The sequence below is a fragment of the Lagenorhynchus albirostris genome, chromosome 7, assembly GCF_949774975.1.
Source record: "Lagenorhynchus albirostris chromosome 7, mLagAlb1.1, whole genome shotgun sequence".
Taxonomy (NCBI): domain Eukaryota; kingdom Metazoa; phylum Chordata; class Mammalia; order Artiodactyla; family Delphinidae; genus Lagenorhynchus; species Lagenorhynchus albirostris.
The window spans coordinates 50,210,683-50,233,780 of record NC_083101.1 but is presented as its reverse complement, the minus strand read 5'-3'; the positions used below and the strand labels follow the sequence as shown (position 1 = coordinate 50,233,780).

The 23,098-nt window shown below is 42.9% G+C and overlaps 1 protein-coding gene across 4 annotated transcripts in view; it reads left to right on the top strand.

The window, feature by feature from the left end:
* TJP2 (tight junction protein 2) overlaps positions 1-23,098 on the top strand; it is a 143,777-nt gene that overhangs the window by 41,160 nt on the left and 79,519 nt on the right. Inside the window, exon 1 of one of the 4 annotated variants that reach the window (XM_060155004.1) lies at positions 17,654-18,043. The exons of 2 other annotated variants lie outside the window; for them this stretch is intronic. In XM_060155004.1, the coding sequence (XP_060010987.1) occupies positions 17,984-18,043 (60 nt within the window). In that variant the 5' untranslated portion in view covers positions 17,654-17,983. Of the gene's footprint in view, positions 1-17,653; positions 18,044-23,098 lie in introns of those variants that run through there. One more of the 4 variants, XM_060155002.1, reaches the window with a different exon arrangement.

The following is a 23,098-nucleotide window of genomic DNA, read 5'->3' as shown; positions in this document are numbered from 1 at the left end:
TTATGTGACAGGAGGCCTCCTGGGGGAGGTGATATTGGAGAGGAACCTGAGGAGGGAAAGTCGTTGGCCAGGTATGCAAAGAGGGGAAAAGAAATGCGGGGAGCCGGACTGTGCATCAGAGGCCTGGAGATGCTGCACTGAGTGAGAAGAAATGTTGTTTGTGGTGAGAATTCCATTGTAATTCTGATAGGAAGTGAAGTATCAACCTACAGTAATAAAGGTGGAAGCTTTTTGTTTATTGGGGTGCTTATTACAGTGTACTTGGTACTGCGCTGAGTGTTTTACCTGCATGTCTTCATTTAATTCTCATACCCACCCTATGAGGTGTAGGTCCAACTGTCATCTTGATTTGTATTAGTTTCCTAGGACTGCAGTAAAAATAAAATACCGCAGACTGGGTGGTGTAAACAACAGAAAGTATTGTCTCGCAGTTTGGGAGGCTAGAGGTCTGAAATCAAGTTGTTGGCAGGGTTGGTTCCTTCTGAGAGTTATGAGGGAAGGATCTGTTCCAGGCCTCTCTCCTTAGCTTGTCGGAGGTCGTCTTCCCTCTCTATGTGTCTGTCTCTGTGTCCAAATTTAACCTTTTTATAAGGATACCAGTCATACTTGATTAGGGCCCACCGTAAAGACCTCACTTCAACTTGATTACCTCTTTACAGACCCTGTCTCCAAATAGTATCATATTCTGAGGCAATGAGGGCTAGAACTTCAACATGTGAATTTGAGGAAACACGATACAACTCATTACACCATTTTACAGATACAGAAATGGAAGCTTAGAGGGTTTAGATAAGCTGACCAAATCACACAACCATTGGGTCCAACCATGTAAACTTGCCATTTTTATAGCTCAGAAACAGTTGAATAGTGGCGATGTCATACTTTAAACCTAAGAAGTAGCAGAACTGGGGCTTGTCGAAACCCAGGTCTGATTCACCTTGTGCTCTTTCGCCCAGTGCTTCAATTTGTTTACTAGCTTTTCCTTTTTTTCTGCTGTTTCCTCATTCACTGGGAAAAGCAGTGGTGTGGAGATTAGGATACCAAGCCACTAGCCTGTTTGTTTCTGGTTCTTGAGTTTCTGGATGAGATACTCTTATATTACAGTTTTCTATACTGCCTGTTTAAGGAGAGTGGTCGGAAATTGAGTATGTGAAATTTAAAATTCATTGCTAGTAAAATGTTAAATACCTATACATACACAGGTTATCTGAGTATAGATGTTCTATTCTTTTTTCTGTAAGAAGGGAATTACACCCCACCTTTTTTTTTTTTAACATCTTTCTTGGAGTAAAATTGCTTTACAATGGTGTGTTAGTTTCTGCTGTATAACAAAGTGAATCAGTCATACATAAACGTATATCCCCATATCTCCTCCCTCTTGTGTCTCCCTCCCACCTTCCCTATCCCACCCCTCTAGGTGGTCACAAAGCACCGAGCTGATCTCCCTGTGCTATGTGGCTGCTTCCCACTAGCTATCTGTTTTACATTTGGTAGTGTATATATGTCCACGCCACTCTCTCACTTTGGCCCAGCTTACCCTTCCCCCTCCCCATGTCCTCAAGTCCATTCTCTACGTCTGCGTCTTTATTCCTGTGCTGCCCCTAGGTTGATTAGAACCACATTTTTTTTAGATTCCATATATGTGTGTTAGCATATGGTATTTGTTTTTCTCTTTCTGACTTACTTCACTCTGTATGACTACTTCACTCTGTATGACAGTCCCTAGGTCCATCCACCTCACTACAAATAACTCAATTTCATTTCTTTTTATGGCTGAGCAATATTCCGTTGTATATATGTGCCACATCTTCTTTATCCATTCATCTGTCAATGGACACTTAGGTTGCTTCCATGGCCTGGCTATTGTAAATAGAGCTGCAATGAACATTTTGGTACATGACTCTTTTTGAATTACGGTTTTCTCAGGGTATATGCCCAGTAGTGGCATTGCTGGGTCATATGGTAGTTTTATTTTTAGTTTTTTAAGGAACCTCCAAACTGTTCTCCATAGTGGTTGTATCAATTTACATTCCCATCAACAGTGCAAGAGGGTTCCCTTTTCTCCACACGCTCTCCAGCATTTATTGTTCGTAGATTTTTTGATGATGGCTATTCTGACCAATGTGACGTGATACCTCATTGTAGTTTTGATTTGCATTTCTCTAATGATTACTGACGTTGAGCATCCTTTCATTTGTTTGTTGGCAATCTGTATATCTTCTTTGGAGAAACGTCTATTAGGTCTTCTGCCCATTTTTGGATTGGGTTGTTTGTTTTTTTGATATTGAGCTGCATGAGCTGCCTGTATATTTTGGAGATTAATCCTTTGTCAGTTGCTTCGTTTGCAAAAATTTTCTCCCATTCTGAGGGTTGTCTTTTCGTCTTGTTTATTTTTTCCTTTGCCATGCAAAAGCTTTTAAGCTTCATTAGGTCCCATTTGTTTATTTTTGTTTTTATTTCCACTACTCTAAGAGGTAGGTCAAAAAGGATGTTGCTGTGATTTATGTCATAGAGTGTTCTGCCTTTGTTTTCCTCTAAGAGTTTTATAGTGTCTGGCCTTACATTTTGAGTTTATTTTTGTGTATGGTGTTAACGAGTGTTCTAATTTCATTCTTTTACATGTAGCTGTCCAGTTTTCCCAGCATCACTTATTGAAGAGGCTGTCTTTTCTCCATTGTATATTCTTGCCTCCTTTGTTTATCTCTGGGCTTTCTATCCTATTCCAATGATCTGTATTTCTGTTTCTTTGCCAGTACCATACTGTCTTGATTACTGTAGCTTTGTAGTATAGTGTGAAGTCAGTGAAACCGATCCCTCCAGCTCTGTTTTTCTTTCTCAAGATTGCTTTGGCTATTCAGGGTCTTTTGTGTTTCCATACAAATTGTGAAATTTTTTGTTCTAGTTCTGTGAAAAATGCCATTGGTAGTTTGATAGGGATTGCATTGAATCTGTAGATTGCTTTGGGTAGTATAGTCATTTTCACAATGTTGATTCTTCCAATCCAAGAACATGGTATATCTCTCCATCTGTTGATATCATCTTTAATTTCTTTCAGCAGTGTCTTATAGTTTTCTGCATACAGGTCTTTTGTCTTCTTAGGTAGGTTTATTCCTAGGTATTTTATTCTTTTTGTTGCAGTGGTAAATGGGAGTGTTTCCTTAATTTCTCTTTCAGATTTTTCATCATTAGTGTATAGGAATGCAAGAGATTTCTGTGCATTAATTTTGTATCCTGCAACTTTGCCAAATCCATTGATTAGTTCTAGTAGTTTTCCAGTGGCATCTTTAGGATTCTCTATGTATACTATCATGTCATCTGCAAACAGTGACAGCTTTACTTCTTCTTTTCCAATTTGGATTCCTTTTATTTCTTTTTCTTCTCTGATTGCTGTGGCTAAAACTTCCAAAACTATGTTGAATAATAGTGGTGAGAGTGGACAACCTTTTCTTGTTCCTGATCTTAGTGGGAATGGTCAGTTTTTCACCATTGAGAACGATGTTGGCTGTGGGTTTGTCATATATGGCCTTTATTATGTTGAGGTAAGTTCCCTTTATGCCTACTTTCTGGAGAGTTTTTATCATAAATTTGTCAAAAGCTTTTTCTGCATGTATTGAGTTGATCATATGGTTTTTCTTCTTCAATTTGTTAATATGGTTTATCACATTGATTGGTTTGCATATATTGAAGAATCCTTGCATTCCTGGGATTAACCCCACTTGATCATGGTGTATGATCCTTTTAATGTGCTGTTGGATTTTTTTTTGTTAATGTTTTGTTGAGGATTTTTGCATCTATGTTCATCAGTGATATTGGTCTGTAGTTTTTTCGTGACATCTTTGTCTGGTTTTGGTATCAGGGTGATGATGGCCTCATAGAATAAGTTTGGGAGTGTTCCTCCCTCTGCTATATTTTGGCAGAGTTTGAGAAGGATAGGTGTTAGCTCTTCTCTAAACGTTTGATAGAATTCACCTGTGAAGCCATCTGGTCCTGGGCTTTTGTTTGTTGGAAGATTTTTAATCACAGTTTCAACTTCAGTGCTTGTGATTGGTCTGTTTATATTTTCTATTTCTTCCTGGTTCAGTCTCTGGAGGTTGTGCTTTTCTAAGAATTTGTCCATTTCTTCCAGATTGTCCATTTTATTGGCTCTTAGTTGCTTGTAGTAATCTCTCATGATCCTTTGTATTTCTGCAGTGTCAGTTGTTACTTCTCCTTTTTCATTTCTAATTCTATTGATTTGAGTCTTCTCCCTTTTTTTCTTGATGATTCTGGCTAGTGGTTTATCAATTTTGTTTATCTTCTCAAAGAACCAGCTTTTAGTTTTATTGATCTTAGCTATTGTTTCCTTCATTTCTTTTTCATTTATTTCTGATCTGATCTTTATGATTTCTTTCCTTCTGCTAACTTTGGGGGGGGGGTTGTTCTTCTTTCTCTAATTGCTTTAGGTATAAAGTTAGGTTGTTTATTTGAGATGTTTCTTGTTTCTTGAGGTAGGATTATATTGCTATAAACTTCCCTCTTAGAACTGCTTTTGCTGCATCCCATAGGTTTTGGGTTGTCATGTTTTCATTGTCATTTGTTTTTAGGTATTTTTTGATTTCCTCTTAGATTTCTTCAGTGATCTCTTGGTTATTTAGTATTGTATTGTTTAGCCTCCATGTGTTTTTATTTTTCACAGATTTTTTCCTGTAATTGATATCTAGTCTGATAGCATTGCAGTCAGAAAAGATACTTGATATGATTTCAGTTTTCTTAAATTTACCAAGGCTTGATTTGTGACCCAAGATATGATCTTTCCTGGAGAATGTTCCATGAGCACTTGAGAAGAATGTGTATTCTGTTGTTTTTGGAGGGAATGTCCTATAAATATCAATTAAGTCCATCTTGTTTAATGTGTCATTTAAAGCTTGTGTTTTCTTATTTATTTTCATTTTGGATGATCTGTCCATTGGTGACAGAGGGGTGTTAAAGTCCTTTACTATGATTGTGTTACTGTCCATTTCCCCTTTTATGGCTGTTAGTATTTGCTTTATGTATTGAGGTGCTCCTATGTTGGGTGCATAAATATTTACAATTGTTATATCTTCTTCTGGGATTGATCCTTTGATCATTATGTAGCGTCCTTCTTTGTCTATTGTAATAGTCTTTATTTTAAAGTCTATTTTGTCTCGTATGAGAATTGCTACTCCAGCTTTCTTTTGATTTCCATTTGCATGGAATATCTTTTTCCATCCCCTCACTTTCAGTCTGTACGTGTCCCTAGATCTGAAGTGGGTTTCTTGTAGACAGCATATATACAAGTCTTGTTTTTGTATACATTCAGCCAATCTGTGTTTTGGTTGGAGCATTTAATTCATTTACATTTAAGGTAGTTATCGATATGTGTGTTCCTATTACCATTTTCTTAATTGTTTTGGGTTTGTTATTGTAGGTCTTTTCCTCCTCTTGTGCTTCCTGCCTAGAGAGGTTACTTAATCATTTGTTGTAGAGCTGGTTTGGTGGTGCTGAATTCTCTTAGCTTTTGCTTGTCTGTAAATGTTTTAATTTCTCTGTCGAATCTGAATGAGATCCTTGCTGGGTAGAGTAATCTTAGTTGTAGGTTTTTCTCTTTCATCACTTTAAATATGTCCTTTCACTCCCTTCTGGCTTGCAGAGTTTCTGCTGAAAGATCAGCTGTTAAACTTATGGGGATTCCCTTGTATGTTATTTGTTGTTTTTCCCTTGCTGCTGTTAATATGTTTTCCTTGTATTTAATTTTTGATAGTTTGATTAATATGTGTCTTGGTGTGTTTCTCCTTGGATTTATCCTCTATGGGACTCTCTGTGCTTCCTGGACTTGATTGACTATTTCTTTTCCCATATTAGAGAAGTTTTCAACTATAATCTCTTCAAATATTTTTTCAGTCCCTTTCTTTTTCTCTTTTTCTTCTGGAACCACTATAATTCGAATGTTGGTGCCTTTAATGTTGTCCCGGAGGTCTGTGAGACTGTCCTAAATTCTTTTCATTCTTTTTTCTTTATTCTGCTCTGTGCTAGTTATTTCCAGTATTTTATCTTCCAGGTCACTTATCCGTTCTTCTGCCTCAGTTATTCTGCTATTGATTCCTTCTAGAGAATTTTTAATTTCCTTTATTGTGTTGTTCATCACTTTAGTTCTTCTATGTCCTTGTTAAACATTTCTTATATTTTCTCCATTCTGTTTCCAAGATTTTGGATGTCTTTACTATCATTGCTCTGAATTCTTTTTCAGGTAGACTGCCTATTTCTTCTTCATTTGTTTGGTCTGGTGGGTTTTTACCTTGCTCTTTCATCTGCTGTGTATTTCTCTGTCTTCTCATTTTGCTTTACTTACTGTGTTTGGGGTCTCCTTTTCACAGGCTGCAGTTTCGTAGTTCCTGTTGTTTTTGGTGTCTGCCCTCAGTGAGTAAGGTTGGTTCAGTGGGTTGTGTAGGCTTCCTGGTAGAGGGTACTGGTGCCTGTGTTCTGGTGGATGAGGTTGGATCTTGTCTTTCTGGTGGGCAGGACCACACCCGGTGGTGTGTTTTGGGGTGTCTGTGAACTTATTATGAGTTTAGGCAGCATCTCTGCTAATGAGTGGGGTTGTGTTCCTGTCTTGCTAGTTGTTTGGCATAGGGTGTCCAGCACTGTAGCTTGCCGGTCGTTGAGTGGAGATGGGTCTTAGCGTTGAGATGGAGATCTCTGGGAGAGCTTTCACCATTTGATATTACATGGGGCCGGGAGGTCTCTGGTGGTCCAATGTCGTGAACTGGGCTCTCCCACTTCAGAGGCTCAGGCCTGACACCTGGCTCAAGCACAAAAACTGTCAGCCACCCACCTGGTTGGTGGGAGGAGTCTTGGTCAAAAGCAGATTCTGGGGAATTCCCTGGCCCAGTGGTTAAGACTCCGTGCTTTCACTGCAGGGGGCACGAGTTCGATCCCTGATTGAGAAACTGTGGCAGGCACCTGACACTTGAGAGAGCAGAAGGGTTTAAAGTCAGAAGAAGTGGATGAAGTGATGCCTCAGTCACTTGCTGGTTGTGGAACCCAGGCACAGCCCAAATCTCCCTCAGCCTGTTTCTCACATTAATGGAAGTTTGGAAGAAGTTGATTCCAGTCCTCATGGATGAGTTTGAGGGGTTCAAGACTTCAGTGGAGGAAGTACCTCCACTCAGCCCAAGGGCTGTTACAACGTTGTTGGGCTTCGCCTGTCACTTGTGGCTGGTGCACCTCCTTCCTGGCCCTCAGCTGAGCTGGAAGCAGACACGAGATGTTCTATTCTTAATTTCCATCTCAAACCAGCCTAAATGTTTTAAGCAACGTGCACTTGTATTATAAATACATTTTCTTGGAATTATTTCAGCATTCTGAGATTCAGGCAACTTAATTGTCTAGCTATAGAGATCTCAGACAAATAGTTTTGTCAGTACCCAAAGAATAATTCCGTACTTTCTTCTCTAAGTATTTAAAATGAAAGAGCATTGCTCCAAATACGTAGATACAAAGACTTTGTCATTTTAGGAATTTAAGCAAACTTTCATTGTGACAAATTGGTGTACCATTGAAGTGGAAGAAAAATAAAAATATGAAGTGTTTATTTTTGAATGTGTTAGTTATAGTCTACCATGTTTTCCAAACAAAAATTAGAGTGCATTGTTCACTTATGAAATCAGCAAGACAGAGAGGTGGCCATTGGCCTATCACTGGAATCTGAGATGTCTGGACATTTTAAGTATAGCACATAGATGAGTAATATTCCATCTAGGTTCTGAAACATAAATTTAATTATACTCCTGCATGTTTTAGAGAGCCCAGAACCCAAAAATTCAAAGATGACTAGGGGCTTGTGAACCCAGAGCCCCACCTCTCTCTTACTTTTCACAGCCACATTTCTTAAATGGAATCTCTGTACTTATCACCCTTTTTCCTCCCCACCACCTGCCTCTCTCTTCAGCACTTCATCCTCCACCTACTCCAGACACTCAGGGATCCAGTAACTGGCTTTAGGTACCCTCTAGGCTAAGCACAGTACTGCCTAAGAAAATTTTCATGGACAAGGGCTCTTCCGTGGCTGAGATATGCAATTGAATTTTCAATCAGCAGTTACATTGTCTGTGTGTGTGCTGCCTTTATTGTGCTCCTGGTGCTGTGGCTGTGTGGGGAAGGCTGGAGTAAGCTTATTTTATGATTCCCATTATAATAAAATAATGCAGTTAGCTTCTGGTTGGGAGGAGTGTCATCACTGGAGCCCTGATTTTGGTACTTCACGTTTTCATTAGTTCAGTGGTTGGTGACAGTGATTTTCAGTTCAGCCAAAATTTTGATTCATTTAGAGGTAATGTGATTGTAGGGCGAGATTAGACAAAATACCCTGGACAGGAATTCCCTGTTGCTTGCTTCTCTCCATTACTCTAGGAATGTGGGAAATTACCTTGATGCAGTCTTAGCCTCCAAGGACACTGCCAGGCAAGCTCTCCCAGAGATTATGAGACAGAAAGGCTCAGACACCAAAGTCGGGTGTTGCAGTCACACGATTTATTCAATTTGAAAACATGCAGTGAGAAGCAAGGGAAAAGATTCGAACACTTTAACATAGTTAGGTTAGGATATTAATAGGGTGAAAGGTCCATACTCTGGAACCTGTGCTTGCAGTCTTTCTATGTCCTGTCTCTGTGCGGTGTCAGCTTTCCCCAGTGACGGTGTGGTCACAAAGACCAGACCTGTTGTTGAACAAGGGGTCTTAGCAGATAAAAGGTGTCTGAAGCCAGCATAGGCTTGCTCCATCGGAGGGATGCAGGGCAAATATACCTGGCCAATAGCTATAGCTCACTAGTAATTTGTCTGCATTTTGGGACAGAGTATACATGGGGCCAGAATTGGACATAATGGGTGTCACCAATGGGTGATCAATTTAGGATGATTTAGCTGTCAATATGGAGGCAACATGAGCTGGGCTTTATTATGTATCATTAATATTTTATTAGATAGGGAATATTTATTATTAACAATAATATAGTTATAAAATGTATTATTACATTATATTATATCTAAATAAATACAATTGTAAATTAGATATTATTACATTTATTAATATTTTATTCAATATGAATATTTACGATTTACTTTGTCCTTCCATCAGAACCCTTCTATTTATAAGTAACATTCTTATTTGTTTCATTCTTTTCATCTATATTTAACATAAAAAACACTCCATTTATTTTGTTTTTTAACATATCTTACACGTTACTAACATACTATGTACACTATAAACATCTTTTTTTAAAAAAAAATATTTATTTATTTAGGCTGCACCATGTCTTAGTTGCAGACTAAGTTGTGGACTTCTTAGTTGTAGCATGCGAACTCTTAGTTGTGGCATGCATGTGGGATCTACTTCCCTGACCAGGGATCAAACCTGGGCCCCCTGCATTGGGAGCGCAGAGTCTTACCCACTGGACCAGCAGGGAAGTCCTGTACACTATACACATCTTATGAATTGTGCCTGAGTCTTACAAACTACTTGTTTTCTCATTGTCTATGGAAAATCTTAAGAGTTTCATCCATCTGATTTTTACTTTGTCCTCTATACCAGTTTTTAAAAGAACTTTTAAGTATTTTTTCAGCAAATTATGGTATATTCATACAAATGGAATATTATGCAGCTAGAAAAATGATAATATAAATCTATATTGCCATGAAAAAATTAGTCAAACGATATTCCTATGTAGAAATAACAGGTAGCAAAAGAGCGTGTCTAGTATAGTCCCAGGTATATAATGTTATGTATGATATCTACATGCTTACCTGTGCATAGAGGTACCGGGAAGGATGCTCATCGAATTATTAACAGTAGTTTGCTCTGGATGATGACACTTTAGTTGCATTTTACTGTTTTTTGTGTGATCTATTGTATGGCTTGTATAAATAAACAAGTATCATTTATTTAAAAATAACTGAAATCCAAACATATGTGTATATATAAATACGTATGCAAATCAGCATACCAAGAGGATTATAAGATCAGACGCTTTCGTTTGTAAACCAAAGACGTTTTGCAAGTAGAGAATTATTTTCTGACCTTGGAAATGTTTTACCTCCCTTCAAAATGGTAACCTTCCTGTCTTGGGTCAGAGAATTGTAACCATGTCCCTTTAGCAGAATGTCCTAAACCTCCCTGATGATAAGGCTCACCCTGGTGGGTACCTGCTAAAAATGTAAATTTCCCCAGGGCCCTTCTCAGATCCACCTAATCAGTATCTCAGGGAGGGACCTGGGATGCCTCAGGTGATTCTTATCATCAGGAAAATTTAGGAAGCTGTTCTTACAGAAACAAATGCTACGAGCCATGTTTCAAGCTTTAGAGCCATGTTTCAAGCTTTATCGAATGCCTCTTGGAAGTGCCTTTCCCAGGCCCAGCTTCCTTTGTTTTAAGAGGCCTGCACTGTTTTGCGTGGCTGCCCTGGAAAACTGTCTGTTTGCAGCTCTTTTCTAAGGTCCCTTTCAGGTCTGAGGATTCTTTGACAGTCAAGGAGACACTTCAACAATTTCAATCTGTGTCTATCAGGGTACTGAGATCTTAGGGCTAGAGGATTCTGTTGATAATTTTTTTAAAAGAAATTCAGGTGTTGCCAGGGACCCCTCTGGTCTTCCTGGAGGACTTGTGTATCACGTGGACAGTCCCCTGGGCCTCTCTCACCTTGGATTCCCTCCCTTGCATGGGAGATGAGGGCATTTTTCCTTAAAAAGGAAAAGTATTACCTTATTAAAGTGTTTTTCTTAAGGAACTTATTCTGGGAGAGGGACCGCTGGAATTCTTAGCACCAGAATCATATTTGAATTGAGAATTCTAATTCCTGGCTCACCTAGCTGGAGTCAAATGACATTTGCGGCATTTACCTTTCTAATATTGTAGAGGAAGATGTTCACAAATATTCCCCAGCATTGTTTGTTCGGTTGTTGTGTCAGCAAAACCCCTCTTAAGTTCTGTTAAAAGGAGCCAAAAGGAAAACAACAATAATAACAACCAAAGACTTACCTCTACCCCAACTGTGTGCAATTGTTTTATTGCTGTAGAGGCGAGGGGCCAGAGAGCAGTGATGAGAATGGGCTTTGAGTCCAGTAGGTCTGGAGTCTTACCCACCATCTACTCCGTGACGACCTTGGGCAGGCTGTTTTCCTCCGGGAAGTTTGGTTTCCTCATCTTAAAGTAGGGCAATAATGCCAAATATACAGGGGCGATGCGAGGATTTACATTAAATCAGTTAAAGTAGTGTTTGAAAAATTTTGCGGCACACAATGTGCATTTAATCAATTACTTTCTATCCAGGTTTTTTTTGTTTTTTTGTTTTTTAATGGAGTAAGGTTAACAAGCGGCACCTGTCCCCGAAGAGTGTGGATTTTATATACTCTGCAATGTAAATAGTAGTGAAATAATAAAAAAAAATATCAAAACGCAGAGCACAGTGCCTCTAGGACCCAGGGCACCTTGCCAGGAAGGGAGGGTTCCCCCACAGGCAGAGTGCTCTCTCTAGCAGGGTCTGTCCAGATGAGACCATACCCCAGAAAGTGCTTTTAGGATCTCCAGGTTTGGAGTTGGATTATGCTTTATCTCAACTCCCTGTTCATCAGGCTGAGTACACCTTGCCTTGCCTGCCAGCCTGAGCACACCCAGACCAGCCCCATAAGTCTCCTAGAAGCCTGCCCACTGACAGCCTTGCACCCCAAGGTCAGCCCAGACCACAGCCACCTCCTTCCAGCCAGAACTGCCCCCCGTAACGCCAGTCTGGGGCCTCCTCAGACGTATAATCCATGCAGCTGACTCTGAGTTGCACAGCTAATTCTTTTGACAACTTTGTGGCCAGGTGAACCCATGGCCGAGTTCTTACCCAGGGCGGGGCGGGTATGGGGGATGCTGGGGTTTGGAGTTTGTGCCACTGGCAGGGAGAGGAGAGGCGAATAGAAGCCAGCATCCATTTAGAACTGAGAACTTTCTCTCCCCGCTAAGTCTGATTCCTGACGTGTTCATCCTTTTTGCTCTTACGCTAACCCTTTTCATTGTAGTGATGATAGCAGCAATGCCAACATGTTACCAATGGTGGTAATAATGATGATGATGTTTAAAAAGAGGGGGCCCTTTCTTGGGCTGTTCTCCCTTCCTGCTGTTGTTCCTCTCTGGTCTTCACTTCCCCTAAACAAACCTGCTACCGCCCCCCCCACCCCTTTCATACCCCTGCGCTGGGCTCTCTGAAACCCTTGATTCACAGTAAATGAAACACTCAGCTGGACTCCACCTCCTTGCTTTAATTTAGACTTGGCTTTCTCCTGAGGGCATTGCTTCCTGATAACTACCTTGGGATGCTTCCTACTTTAGATGGAAAGAGAAATCTAAGCAGCAGCTGGCTCTGTGGTCCAGGCAGAGAAGCTCCAACAAAGGCTCTGGGGCAGAAATGAGCTTGGCAGGGTCTCAAGAGCAACAACTACAAAGAAAGGCCAGTGTAGCTCCAGGAAGTGAGGTTGGGAGTCTGCAGCCTGAGCTGTGCTTGGAGAACCCAGCAGGGTCCACTCATGTAGGACGTGGAGGCTGCCTTAGCTCAGGCTGCTATAACAGAACACCACGGAAAGGGTGGCTTAAACGACAGACATTTACTTCTCACAGTTCTGGTGGCTGAGAAGTCCAAGATCAAGGTGCTGGCAGACTTGGTTCTTAGTGAGGGCCCTCTTGCTGGCTTGTGGACGGCCACCTTGTCGCTGTGTGCTTACAGGGCCATTCCTAGGTGCACGCACGTGGAGTTAGCAAACTTTGAAAGTGAGCAAGCATAACATTAAATAACGAAAGGTGAAGGCATGAGGGGCAGAGCAAAACTTTGAATGCCTCTCTCCTAGATGTTCTTTTAGGGGCTGTGGGTGGCTGCTTGTGGAAGAAGGAGTTCTTTAAGTGAATATGCACAGTTATTGGTATGGTCCTTTGATTTGGAAAGTTAAGGGGATGCCGGGCCTTGTCTCCTGAAAAGTACCCTTTCCTCAGGCAGAGTTTTAACTGTCAGCACTTCAGTCGTACATGTACTTGAGCAATTCTTGTGCCTTGTCATCGTTTGTTTACATGTCTTTCTCTTCATGCTGTGAGCAAGCCCCCTGTTTTATATTGCCTTTATCTTCTGTATACCTACCCCAGGGTACATGCTAGGCATTCAAGAAACACTTATTCACCAGCTTGGTGCTTTGTGATCGCCTGGAGGGGTTGGAGGGAGGGAGACGCAAGAGGGAAGAGATATGGGAACATATGTAAAAAATTAAAAAAAAAGAAACACTTATTGAAGAAGAGTGTCTTTATAATTCTAATCTACCATCCAGTGTGCAGGCCAATTAAATTGCTCAGTTAGCCTGGACCTTTTCATGTCAGGTTCCTTTGCTCCCATTTAATCATACTTTATAATCATGTTGTAAATATGTACGTAAGCTCGTGCGCGCGCGCGTGTGTGTGTATATCTCCAAATCTTAACATTCTTGAGGAAATCTAATTAAAAGTGTTTAGTTTATTACATTTATTTGAGGTCTTCTGACTACAATTTAAGGATCTTACACTGTAATACATAATGATAAGTATTGAAAATTATCTATTGCACAAACAATAACTACAATTTAAAAAGAAAAATACACACAATCCTATCCATTCATCAAACCATGTTCTCATATAGTTTCCAATTCTTTTCTTTTGTAATTTCTTGGTTATTGCCATCAGGATAGATACTTTTTTTTTTTTTTTTTTGGCTGCACTGCATGGCTTGCGGGATCTTAGTTCCCCAACCAAGGATCAAACCCGTGCCCCTTGTAATGAAAGTGTGGAGTCTTAACCACTGGACTGCCAGGAAAGTCCCAGACTTCTTTATATAATTTTAAATGATGGCTTGCTATGCCAATTAAGTTGATTTGCTGTAATTTAATAGCCCTCCATCCTTGGACATTGATGGTTTCCACCTTGTGTTATTATATATAGGCATACAATAAAGTGCTGTCCCACCTCCCAGTCACCCTCTGTCATCTAACTTCCAGTCCCATCTTGCCATTGAAACAGTGCTGGCCAGGATGAGCAGTGGTCCTCTTCCTGGTGAATGTCTTCTGTTGTTATCTTAGTTGAACTCCTCGAAGTTCCATGTTGGCTATTCTTCCCTTCTTGAATTTCATTCTTCTCTTGACTTTTTGGACACCTTGCACCAGAGGATTTTTTCCTTCCCCTTCTGGCAGTTCCTCTTTTATCTCTACTCTGAGGACTTAAGCTTGCCCCTTAAATATTGGCATTCCCAGGGATGGGTTCTATCCTTATTCTTCTTCTGCCTCAGTCTTCATCACTTCTCTGAAAAGTCTCTTTATCTCCCATGACTTCAGCTTTCTTGATACATTGGCGATTTCCAAATCTCTTCCTCCACCTCAAATCTCTCTACGCAAACACTCATCAATACCTGGCATATAGTAGATACTTGAGTGTCTCCACCTGGAGAACGCGTAGTCCTTAAAACCCAATCAGTCCTTAATCGAATTCACCATCCTTCCTCAAGCCCCTCTCAACATCTGCTCCCACTCCTGTGTTTCCTATTTTGGCAAAAGGCACCGTCATCGACTTAGTTAAGCCAGAAACCTAAGAGTCACCGTAGACTTACTTCCCTCTTCCTTACCTCGCATCTGGTCAGGCAGGCACTCAGTCTGCTGATTACACTTCCTTAATTTCTCTTGAAGTGGCTCCTTTTGTCTAACTTCATAGCCACATCATCTCTCACCTGCATTCCCACAAAAATCCATTTTTTTTTCTTTTTTTTTTTGCTGGTCTTGTCATTCTTACTGATGCCCCTCCCCACAACTGCCACCCAACTCATCCATCTTCCAAGAAGCTGACAGAGTGATCTTCATAAAATGCCAGTCTAATCCCTCTTCTATTGTGTCACAGTAGAACACTGCCCCTGCTTGTCTGGACAGCCTTACTTCCTGGCACCTCAAGAGCAAGCCCATGGTTTTCCTTCCTTGTTTCTCTGCTTGTTATTTATTGCCTTCATCTGGAAAGTTCTTGCCCCTCTTTTTGTCTCACAAACTCATTCCTACCTGTCCTTTAGAATGTGTAAGCTACCTCATTTCTGGAAAGCCTTCCCTAAACTCCATACCCCTAGTCTGGTGAGGAACACCTCTCCTGAAAGCCCCCAGACTACCCTGAGTCTGCCAGGAATGTCAACACTTACGTGGTTTCTTATAATTTACTGATTGTCTACTACAATAAACTGACTCTCTGAGGATAGAGCCTAAGTCTTTTTTTTTTTTTTTTTTTGCGGTACTCGGGCCTCTCACTGTTGTGGCCTCTCCCGTTGCGGGGCAACAGGCTCCGGACGCGCAGGCTCAGCGGCCATAGCTCATGGGCGTCGCTGCTCCGCGGCATGTGGGATCTTCCTGGACCGGGGCACGAACCCGTGTCCCCTGCATCGGCAGGCGGACTCTCAACCACTGCGCCACCAGGGAAGCCCAAGCCTAAGTCTTTTATGAGGGGGTTCAGACTTGACAGAAGGTGTTTGGTAATTACTTGTTGGATAGAAGGTCTTCAGAGAAAAAAATTCTAGGAGTGGGGTTCACATGTGCACGCCCACATGTGAAAAATATGTACTACTATAACTTGTTTTTCCAAAGAGTTGTATTGATTTATACTGCCACCAGCAATGCTACTGTATCAATTGAATCACTTTTTTTCAACATCTGAGTCAGAACTATGTATTGTGCCAAAATATTTGTATTTCTACTGTAAAAGTATGTCATCATTTGGAGTAGTGTGATGCAATAGAACTTTCTGCAATGATGGAAATATTCTATATCTACACTGTCCAATGTAACCACTAGCCACATGTGGCTACTGATTGAGCACTGGAAATGTGACTAATGTGACTAAGAAACTGAATTTTTTGTTTCCTTTAATTTCAGTTAATTTTTAAAAATAAATTTATCTATTTTATTTATTTATTTTTGGTTGCATTGGGTCTTCATTGCTGTGCGCGGGCTTTCTCTACTTGTGGCGAGTGGGGGCTACTCTTTCTTGCGGTGCAGGGGCTTCTCATCGCAGTAGCTTCTCTACTTGTGTAGCTCAGGCTCTAGGCGGTGGGCCTCAGCAGTTGTGGCACACGGGCTTAGTAGTTGTGGCTCGCGGGCTCTAGAGCGCAGGCTCAGTAGCTGTGGCGCACGGGGCTTAGTTGCTCCGCGGCACGTGGGATCTTCCCAGACCAGGGCTCAAACCCATGTCCCCTGCATTGGCAGGCGGATTCTTAACCACTGCACCACCAGGGAAGCCCTAATTTTAGTTAATTTAAATGTATTCAATACTCACATGTGGCAAGTGGTTATCATATTGGACTGTAGAATTCTAGAGAGGAAAAGGAAATCACTCAGCAGATATAATTGCTACATTCTGGGTTCCTTTGTTCCTCTTTAAATGCTTAGTGGTGTAAGCTCATGTCACTGAGGTGTGACCAGTTCACAAATGCTGCCATTGTTATTATTTGTCCGAACCGCCTAATTTGGGAAACATTTTTTAAAAATGGCTCTTTCATCAGGAGAGTAACACCTTACATCAGGAATACAGCCAAAACGTCTAATTCTGGAGACTTGAAGGAAAATGGGAAATGTTACTCACAGTGCTTTTTATTCAGAGGTAGGCACTTAGCCATTCCAAAGGAGGCCAGAAGCCTCACACTTTCAGAGAGGCATCTGCTGTACTTGTTTTTCCACATAAACTGCCAAACTTGTTTTGATTAGGCAGGAAGTGAAGCAACTTTTCAGGGAGAGAGCCCGGCATCTGTATCTTGTCAGCTGGTCAGATCAGACCTTTTACCTTTTACCTTCTTGTGAGTGTAGGCCGAGTTTCGCTTTTCAACTTAAGAGCAGGATGGGCCATACTTTTTTCTCTTACAACATGGTTTCCTTAAGATTTCAAATCCACCATTATATTTTTAATCAGTGTACCTGTTTTGATTCTCCAAATAATTTACATGCCCTTAAAATAAGGAAACGTTTATTTATCGTGCACAATTCTTTATACATAGAGGACTCTAAAACGAATAAATGTACTGAGTTGAATTCGATGAATCCTGCCTGATAAGCATTTGTGACCTACTTTTTTAAAGAAAGCCTTTGAAAAGCTGGTGATGGGAGAGGAGTTTTAATCGCTTTACTGGAGTTATTGGAAATGTGCCAAAGAGATAACCTGGAGTGCATTTTTCTCAAAAGTCGTGTTTTAAACGTAGGGGTATGTGTGTGTGTGTGTGTGTGTGTGTGTGTGTGTGTGTGTGTGTGTGTGTGTGTGTGTGTGTGTGTGTGTGTGTGTGTGTGTGTGTGTGTGTGTGTGTGTCCTCTAGGCAGGACAGAAAAAACTTTTCGGTTTCTGCAGACCTCTCCAGAAACGGTTCGTACACGATGCGCACGCGACCTTGAGGGACGAACCCGTGGAGAAACAGGCCGCCCAGGGCTCGCTGCTACACGCAAACTTGCGGCGCTCCCCCGGCGGGCGCCCGGAGCCGGACCTGCTGCTCGCAGAGCTCGCCGCGGAGCGAACCATCAGGTCCGCCGGTGGGGGGGTTGGGTGTCGGGGCCGCGGGACGCTCTGTCCTCAGGATCCCCCTGCTGCTGCCGCCCTCCTTCGTCCCCGGCCGGGAGTCGCGCGTGACACGGCCCTCTGCGGGCCCCTCGAGGGTGCGGCGCCGGCGAACCCTCCCCCGGGTCGCGCGGGGGTGGTAGCGGCCCGTTTGAGAGTTTCCCGGGCCAGGCGGCGGGCGCAGAGGCGCTGCCTCGGGCCGGGGGCGGGCCGACGCCGCGACGAGGGGGGAGGGACAAAGGGGTGGGTTCCCGCGGGCCGGCACCTGGCTAAAACCCGGCCGCGGGTCGGAGGACTGACCTGCCGCCCAGAGGAGAAGGAGGAGGTGGAGCCGGGTCCTGGACCTGCGCGACCACGCGGGACCCTCGCCTGAAGATGCCGGTGCGAGGAGACCGCGGGTTTCCACCCCGGCGGGAGATGTCAGGTTGGCTCCAAGTAAGTGCCCTCTTGCGTCCCGCTTGGTTGGGAGAAGGGTCGCGAGGACGGGGCATGGGAGCGCGTGGTGGGCTTCCCAGATGCGCATTAGGTGGCTGGGATTCTCCCATCCGGAGGTGGGGTTGAGGGCAGGGACTACTAGGTTTCACCGGACAGGGGTGGTGGCTCGTGGCCTCCAGGGCTCCTGGACCCTTTTCTCTGTTCTCTAAAGTCACTTGGATTTCAGGTTAAGTCGGAAGTAGGGAAGACTGTCTTGAACTCTGTCTTGGATTGGTGCTACTTCGGAGGCATCTCGTTGTTCCTGTTGTGTCGCCTGCCCTATGCCTTTGTGTTTTCCTTCTCGGTTTCAAACCGCACTCTCTACTTGATGCAAAATTACAGGCGTGTGTGTGTGAGACAAACTGACAACTCTCTGGAGACCAGAATCCTCTCTTTCCCTTTTAATCAGTTGCTTCTGCAATATAAGTAAAAATTATTTGCAATAGGGAATGGATATGTACTCTGGTATTATCTTACCTGTCACCAGTTCTTTTTCTTTTGTGTCTTCATTTGTAAAGTTTCTGCTTTACACAGTAGTTTATTTTAAGTTATAAATAATCAGGGTTTTGACTGCAGGGTTTTAACATTCTTGAAATGTGGATGAACTTGGGAGGGAATACTCCAGGGCTTAGTAATGGAAAGGAATACAGCCTCCCACCTCTATTTTAGCTTCAGTTCTTAGGCAGCGCTGCTTCCTTGGCAGCTGTCTGGGCTGAGTAATGGTTGTGGTTTCCCTGCAGTTCCCAGCGTAGACTCATCCCATCCTAGAAATTGCCCTCCCTCCCTCCTCCCTCCCTCCTCCCTCCCTCCTCCCTCCCTCCTCCCTCCCTCCTCCCTCCCTCCTCCCTCCCTCCTCCCTCCCTCCTCCCTCCCTCCTCCCTCCCTCCTCCCTCCCTCAGCTAGGGGAATCGCAGCAGAGAAGAGCCCCTTTTCCTCAGATCTCTAGGTGGTCTGAGCTGGGTGCGCTGACAGTCACCTTGGGAAAACAGGTCCACCTGTGTCAGGGTTATTCCTGGGAGAGACAGTCTACATGCAAACCTTGGAAGTGGACCATTTTCATTTTAAGTGAGGAGTTACTAGTAGTGATTGCATTTGTGGCAAAGTGCCATTTAATATCTTGCCTGAGAGAATGAAATATGGTTATTCAATAAATTTTCATGAACAACTTCACTTCAGTGTGGGAAATACAAATGTTAAGAGTGTGCCTCTACCACACTGTCTTGTTGGGGAAGAATGCAAATAATTAAGACTCTGATGCATTCCAATTAGAAGCAGGAACAGGATGCTGTAGTTTCCCCTCTCCGGGGAGACTAGAGAAGGAGGGTGCTTTAGTAAGGCAACAGTGGCTTTTGAGGTGTTTCTTGAGCTTTTTCAGAGCTGCTGTCAGAGATTGATGAAGGGAGATTGTTTTCCCCCTGAGTTGCTGCTGCAGCTTTTTCAGGACCACGCAGCTGATAACTTAATGAGCACCCACTTGTGCCGGTCCACTGTGAGCAGGTGGGGTACAAGATAAGCAAGACTCAACTTCTGCTGTCAAGAGTCTGTTCGATCTGAAAAGTTTAGATGTTTTTTAAGACTCTGCAAACTCTCTCTGCTGGGATACCTGCGGCTTACGGAGGGAGTATGCGATACAGATGCACACTCTGCAATACAGAAATGCAACAAAGTGTGGGTTTGTTCCGTGCACACTCCCTTCAGGGTTTCTTTTTGGGAAGAAAGTTTGCCTTTGAACAGATACCTTACAGGGTAAGCCAGTCTAGAAAATGGGGCTAATAACACGTCTCATAAGATGAGGACTGAGTGAAATGACATAAGGTGCCTGGCTAGTGGATGCTAAGTAGACAGTAGCTAGTAGTCATCCCTCAGTATCCTGGGATGGGGGGGAGAATGGTTCTGGGACCCCCCTCGGATACCAAAATCCAAGGATGCTCAAAGCCCTTTATATAAAATGGTGTAGTATTTTCCTATAACCTAAGGGCATCGTCCTGTACACTTTAAATCCTCTCTAGGTTACTTACAGTACCGGATACAATGGAAATATTATAGAAATAGTTGTAAATACAATGTAAATGCTGTGTAAATAGTTGCCGGTGTGTGGCAAATTCAAGTTTTGCTTTTTGGAACTTTCTGGAATTTTTTTCCCCCACTGTATATTTTTGATCCACAGTTGGTTGAATCCTTGCATATGGAGGGCCAACTGTAATAAGAACCAAAACAGGTGCTGAAAACTCTTAAGTGCTGGGCTCTGGGTTACTAAGCACAAAAAGGAGGTACCAGGTATGTTAGGGCAGTTGCTGAGGGAAAGAGCAAGAGATGCGCACACTCTCTTGAAAGGCTTTAAATGCCAGGAAGAGAACTTTAAGAAAAAGAAAAAGTCCCAGAAATCCCTAATGTATTAAAGACTTGACTTTTCCTATAAAGAAGTGAACCAGTTTCCCAGTAAACAGGGCTACCCCCCCACCCACCCTACACAGGGAATATTACTCTTTTGGGGACTCTCATATGCATAAGACCCAAAATTTTTTAGCATCACCCCCTGGGGAATTCCATTTGCAAGGGTTTCTGCCTACATTTGTTTAACTTTTAATCTGATTCTTTGTACATTGACAAAAGTTCACAGCCAGACATTGCTCTTATGCTGGAGAAGTGCCTGGGAATTCGAGGGAAATGATAAAATCCCTCCAGTGACTTTTTTTTTTTTTTTTTTTGAGGTACGTGGGCCTCTCACTGTTGTGGCCTCTCCCGTCGCGGAGCACAGGCTCCGGATGCGCAGGCTCAGCGGCCATGGCTCATGGGCCCAGCCACTCCACGGCATGTGGGATCCTCCCGGACCAGGGCATGAACCCGTGTCCCCTGCATCGGCAGGCAGACTCCCAACCACTGCACCACCAGGGAATCCCCCTACAGTGACTTTTGAGCTTAGCAAGGTTTTCTCTTTTGAAGGCTTTCTTTTTAGGAGACAGAAAAGTTTTTGAAACTAGGCGGGGCCACTGTAGTCCTGTGTACTGTCATATGTTCCGTAGTTAAAAGTTATGCAGATTTGGCTGGGGTGTGGCATGAGGTGTGGGAGGGGCTGGTGGGGTGAAGATTCAGGAAGGGTTAGTAATCACGCTGAAACTTTCAACATACCTCTACCAAGAATATGAGCCATCCGGGAATTCCTTGCCTAATCCCTAAAACAAATCCCATTGAGGAGCTGTGGCTGCAGATTAGTTTATCGAGGTTGAGAGCTGACACCCTATCAAATGCCTCATTGGTCAGACTCTAAGCAGTAATGGGGGCCAACAAGTGCTGGCTGGAATGGCCTTGGACCAGCCAGCCTTGGTATTGAGAGGCATTTTCCATTGAAAATTGGGTGGGTGCGACAGAATGATTATCCCATGTGTTTTACTGGTTGTTTCTTCATCCTAAATCCAAGGGGCAGGGTCAGAAACATACAGTCAGACAGAAGTCAGATTCAACACCTATTTAGTGGGTTAAAAACTTCTATGTTTTACATGGACTTTTTTTTTTAAATTTATTCATTTATTTATTTTTGGCTGTGTTGGATCTTTGTTGCTACGCATGGGCTTTCTCTAGTTGTGGTGAGCGGGGGCTATTCTTCACTGGGCTGCATGGACTTCTCATCGCGGTGGCTTCTCTTGTTGCAGAGCACAGGCTCTAGGTGCGTGGACTTAAGTAGTTGTGGTGCGCAGGCTCAGTAGTTGCGGCATGTGGGCTCTAGAGCAGAGGCTCAATAGTTGTGGTGCACGGGCTTACTTGCTTCGCGGCATGTGGGATCCTCCCGGACGAGGGCTTGAACCTGTGTCCCCTGCATTGGCAGGTGGATTCTTAACCACTGTGCCCCCAGGGAAATCCCTACATGGGCTTTTTTAAGGTTAAAAAAGAAATGTTCCCTAAAACGATTTAGAACCTACTTCGTCCCCACAAGAATTTTTATGACGACCCTTGTGAGAGAAAGCTCGTATAGCTAGCAAATTTATGAGGGCCTGAGGTGGCATTCCCATTAAAAATTTTGCAAAACCTGTATAACAGCAATAGAGAAAAGTTATCAGGCACTCAGTCCTAACATCCGGTATTGGCAATAGCTAGTTCCAGGTTTGAAGGTTACCTAGGAAAGCAGTCGATTAACTTTGTACACTGCCTATGGCACCGTGTGAGGAAGAGAGTTCTGAGTTGGAAAGTACCTGCTTCCGCTTTTGCAGCTTGATTAGCAAATGCCCTTCTTGGAACTTAGCATCTGACTGCTAGAACCTGGGCAGGCCTGCATGGGCCTTCCCATGACGGTGACTGTTTCATTCGGGTTTTTTAAGGGGGCTCGCGCCTCCATCATCCAAAGCTGTGTCAGTCTCGATAACCTGTGAACTCAAAAGGGAGACTCAGGACTGTCATATTGAAAAAATGCCTATTAAATTAAACATTTTCTCTGCCTTTTTTGCTGCCTTCAAAACAGTGTTGTTTCCAAAGTGTGCTGTGCAGACAGATTTACAGGTGGCACAGGGAGGGACATAGCCCATTCTTTAATTACTGTGCATGACCCTTGTAGTTCAGGACTAAAAAACATAAAGCCGGTCACCAAACTCATTTATTTCATGGATAGATTGCTTAGAATGAGGCAAAAATAAGTATGAAATAAAACGGTGAGTTCGACTTAAGAAAAATAGTAAATTATCAGGATGAGTGGTATGAGAATAAGGCCAAAACTGTGAAGACAGCCCTTGAAATCTGAGATTTGGAAAATACTCTCAAAATACGAGTGTGACGCTTAGGTATGGAGAGCTAGGTGTACCTCAACCACACCTTAAGGAAAGTCGGACACAGAATGGCCCAGAAAAGCCAGGAAAGTTGAATTTGATGGACTTTGTGTCTTAATATGTGCATCTTGCTCTTGTCCACCCAGTTCTCTTTTCTGTTGCTGCAGACAGTGTATTCGTGAAGCTATTTAATGTCTTCCCTAAGTCTCATTCCTTTCTTTGCTTCCCGCAAGCCATTCTGCAATTTTAAGGTCTGTTGGTG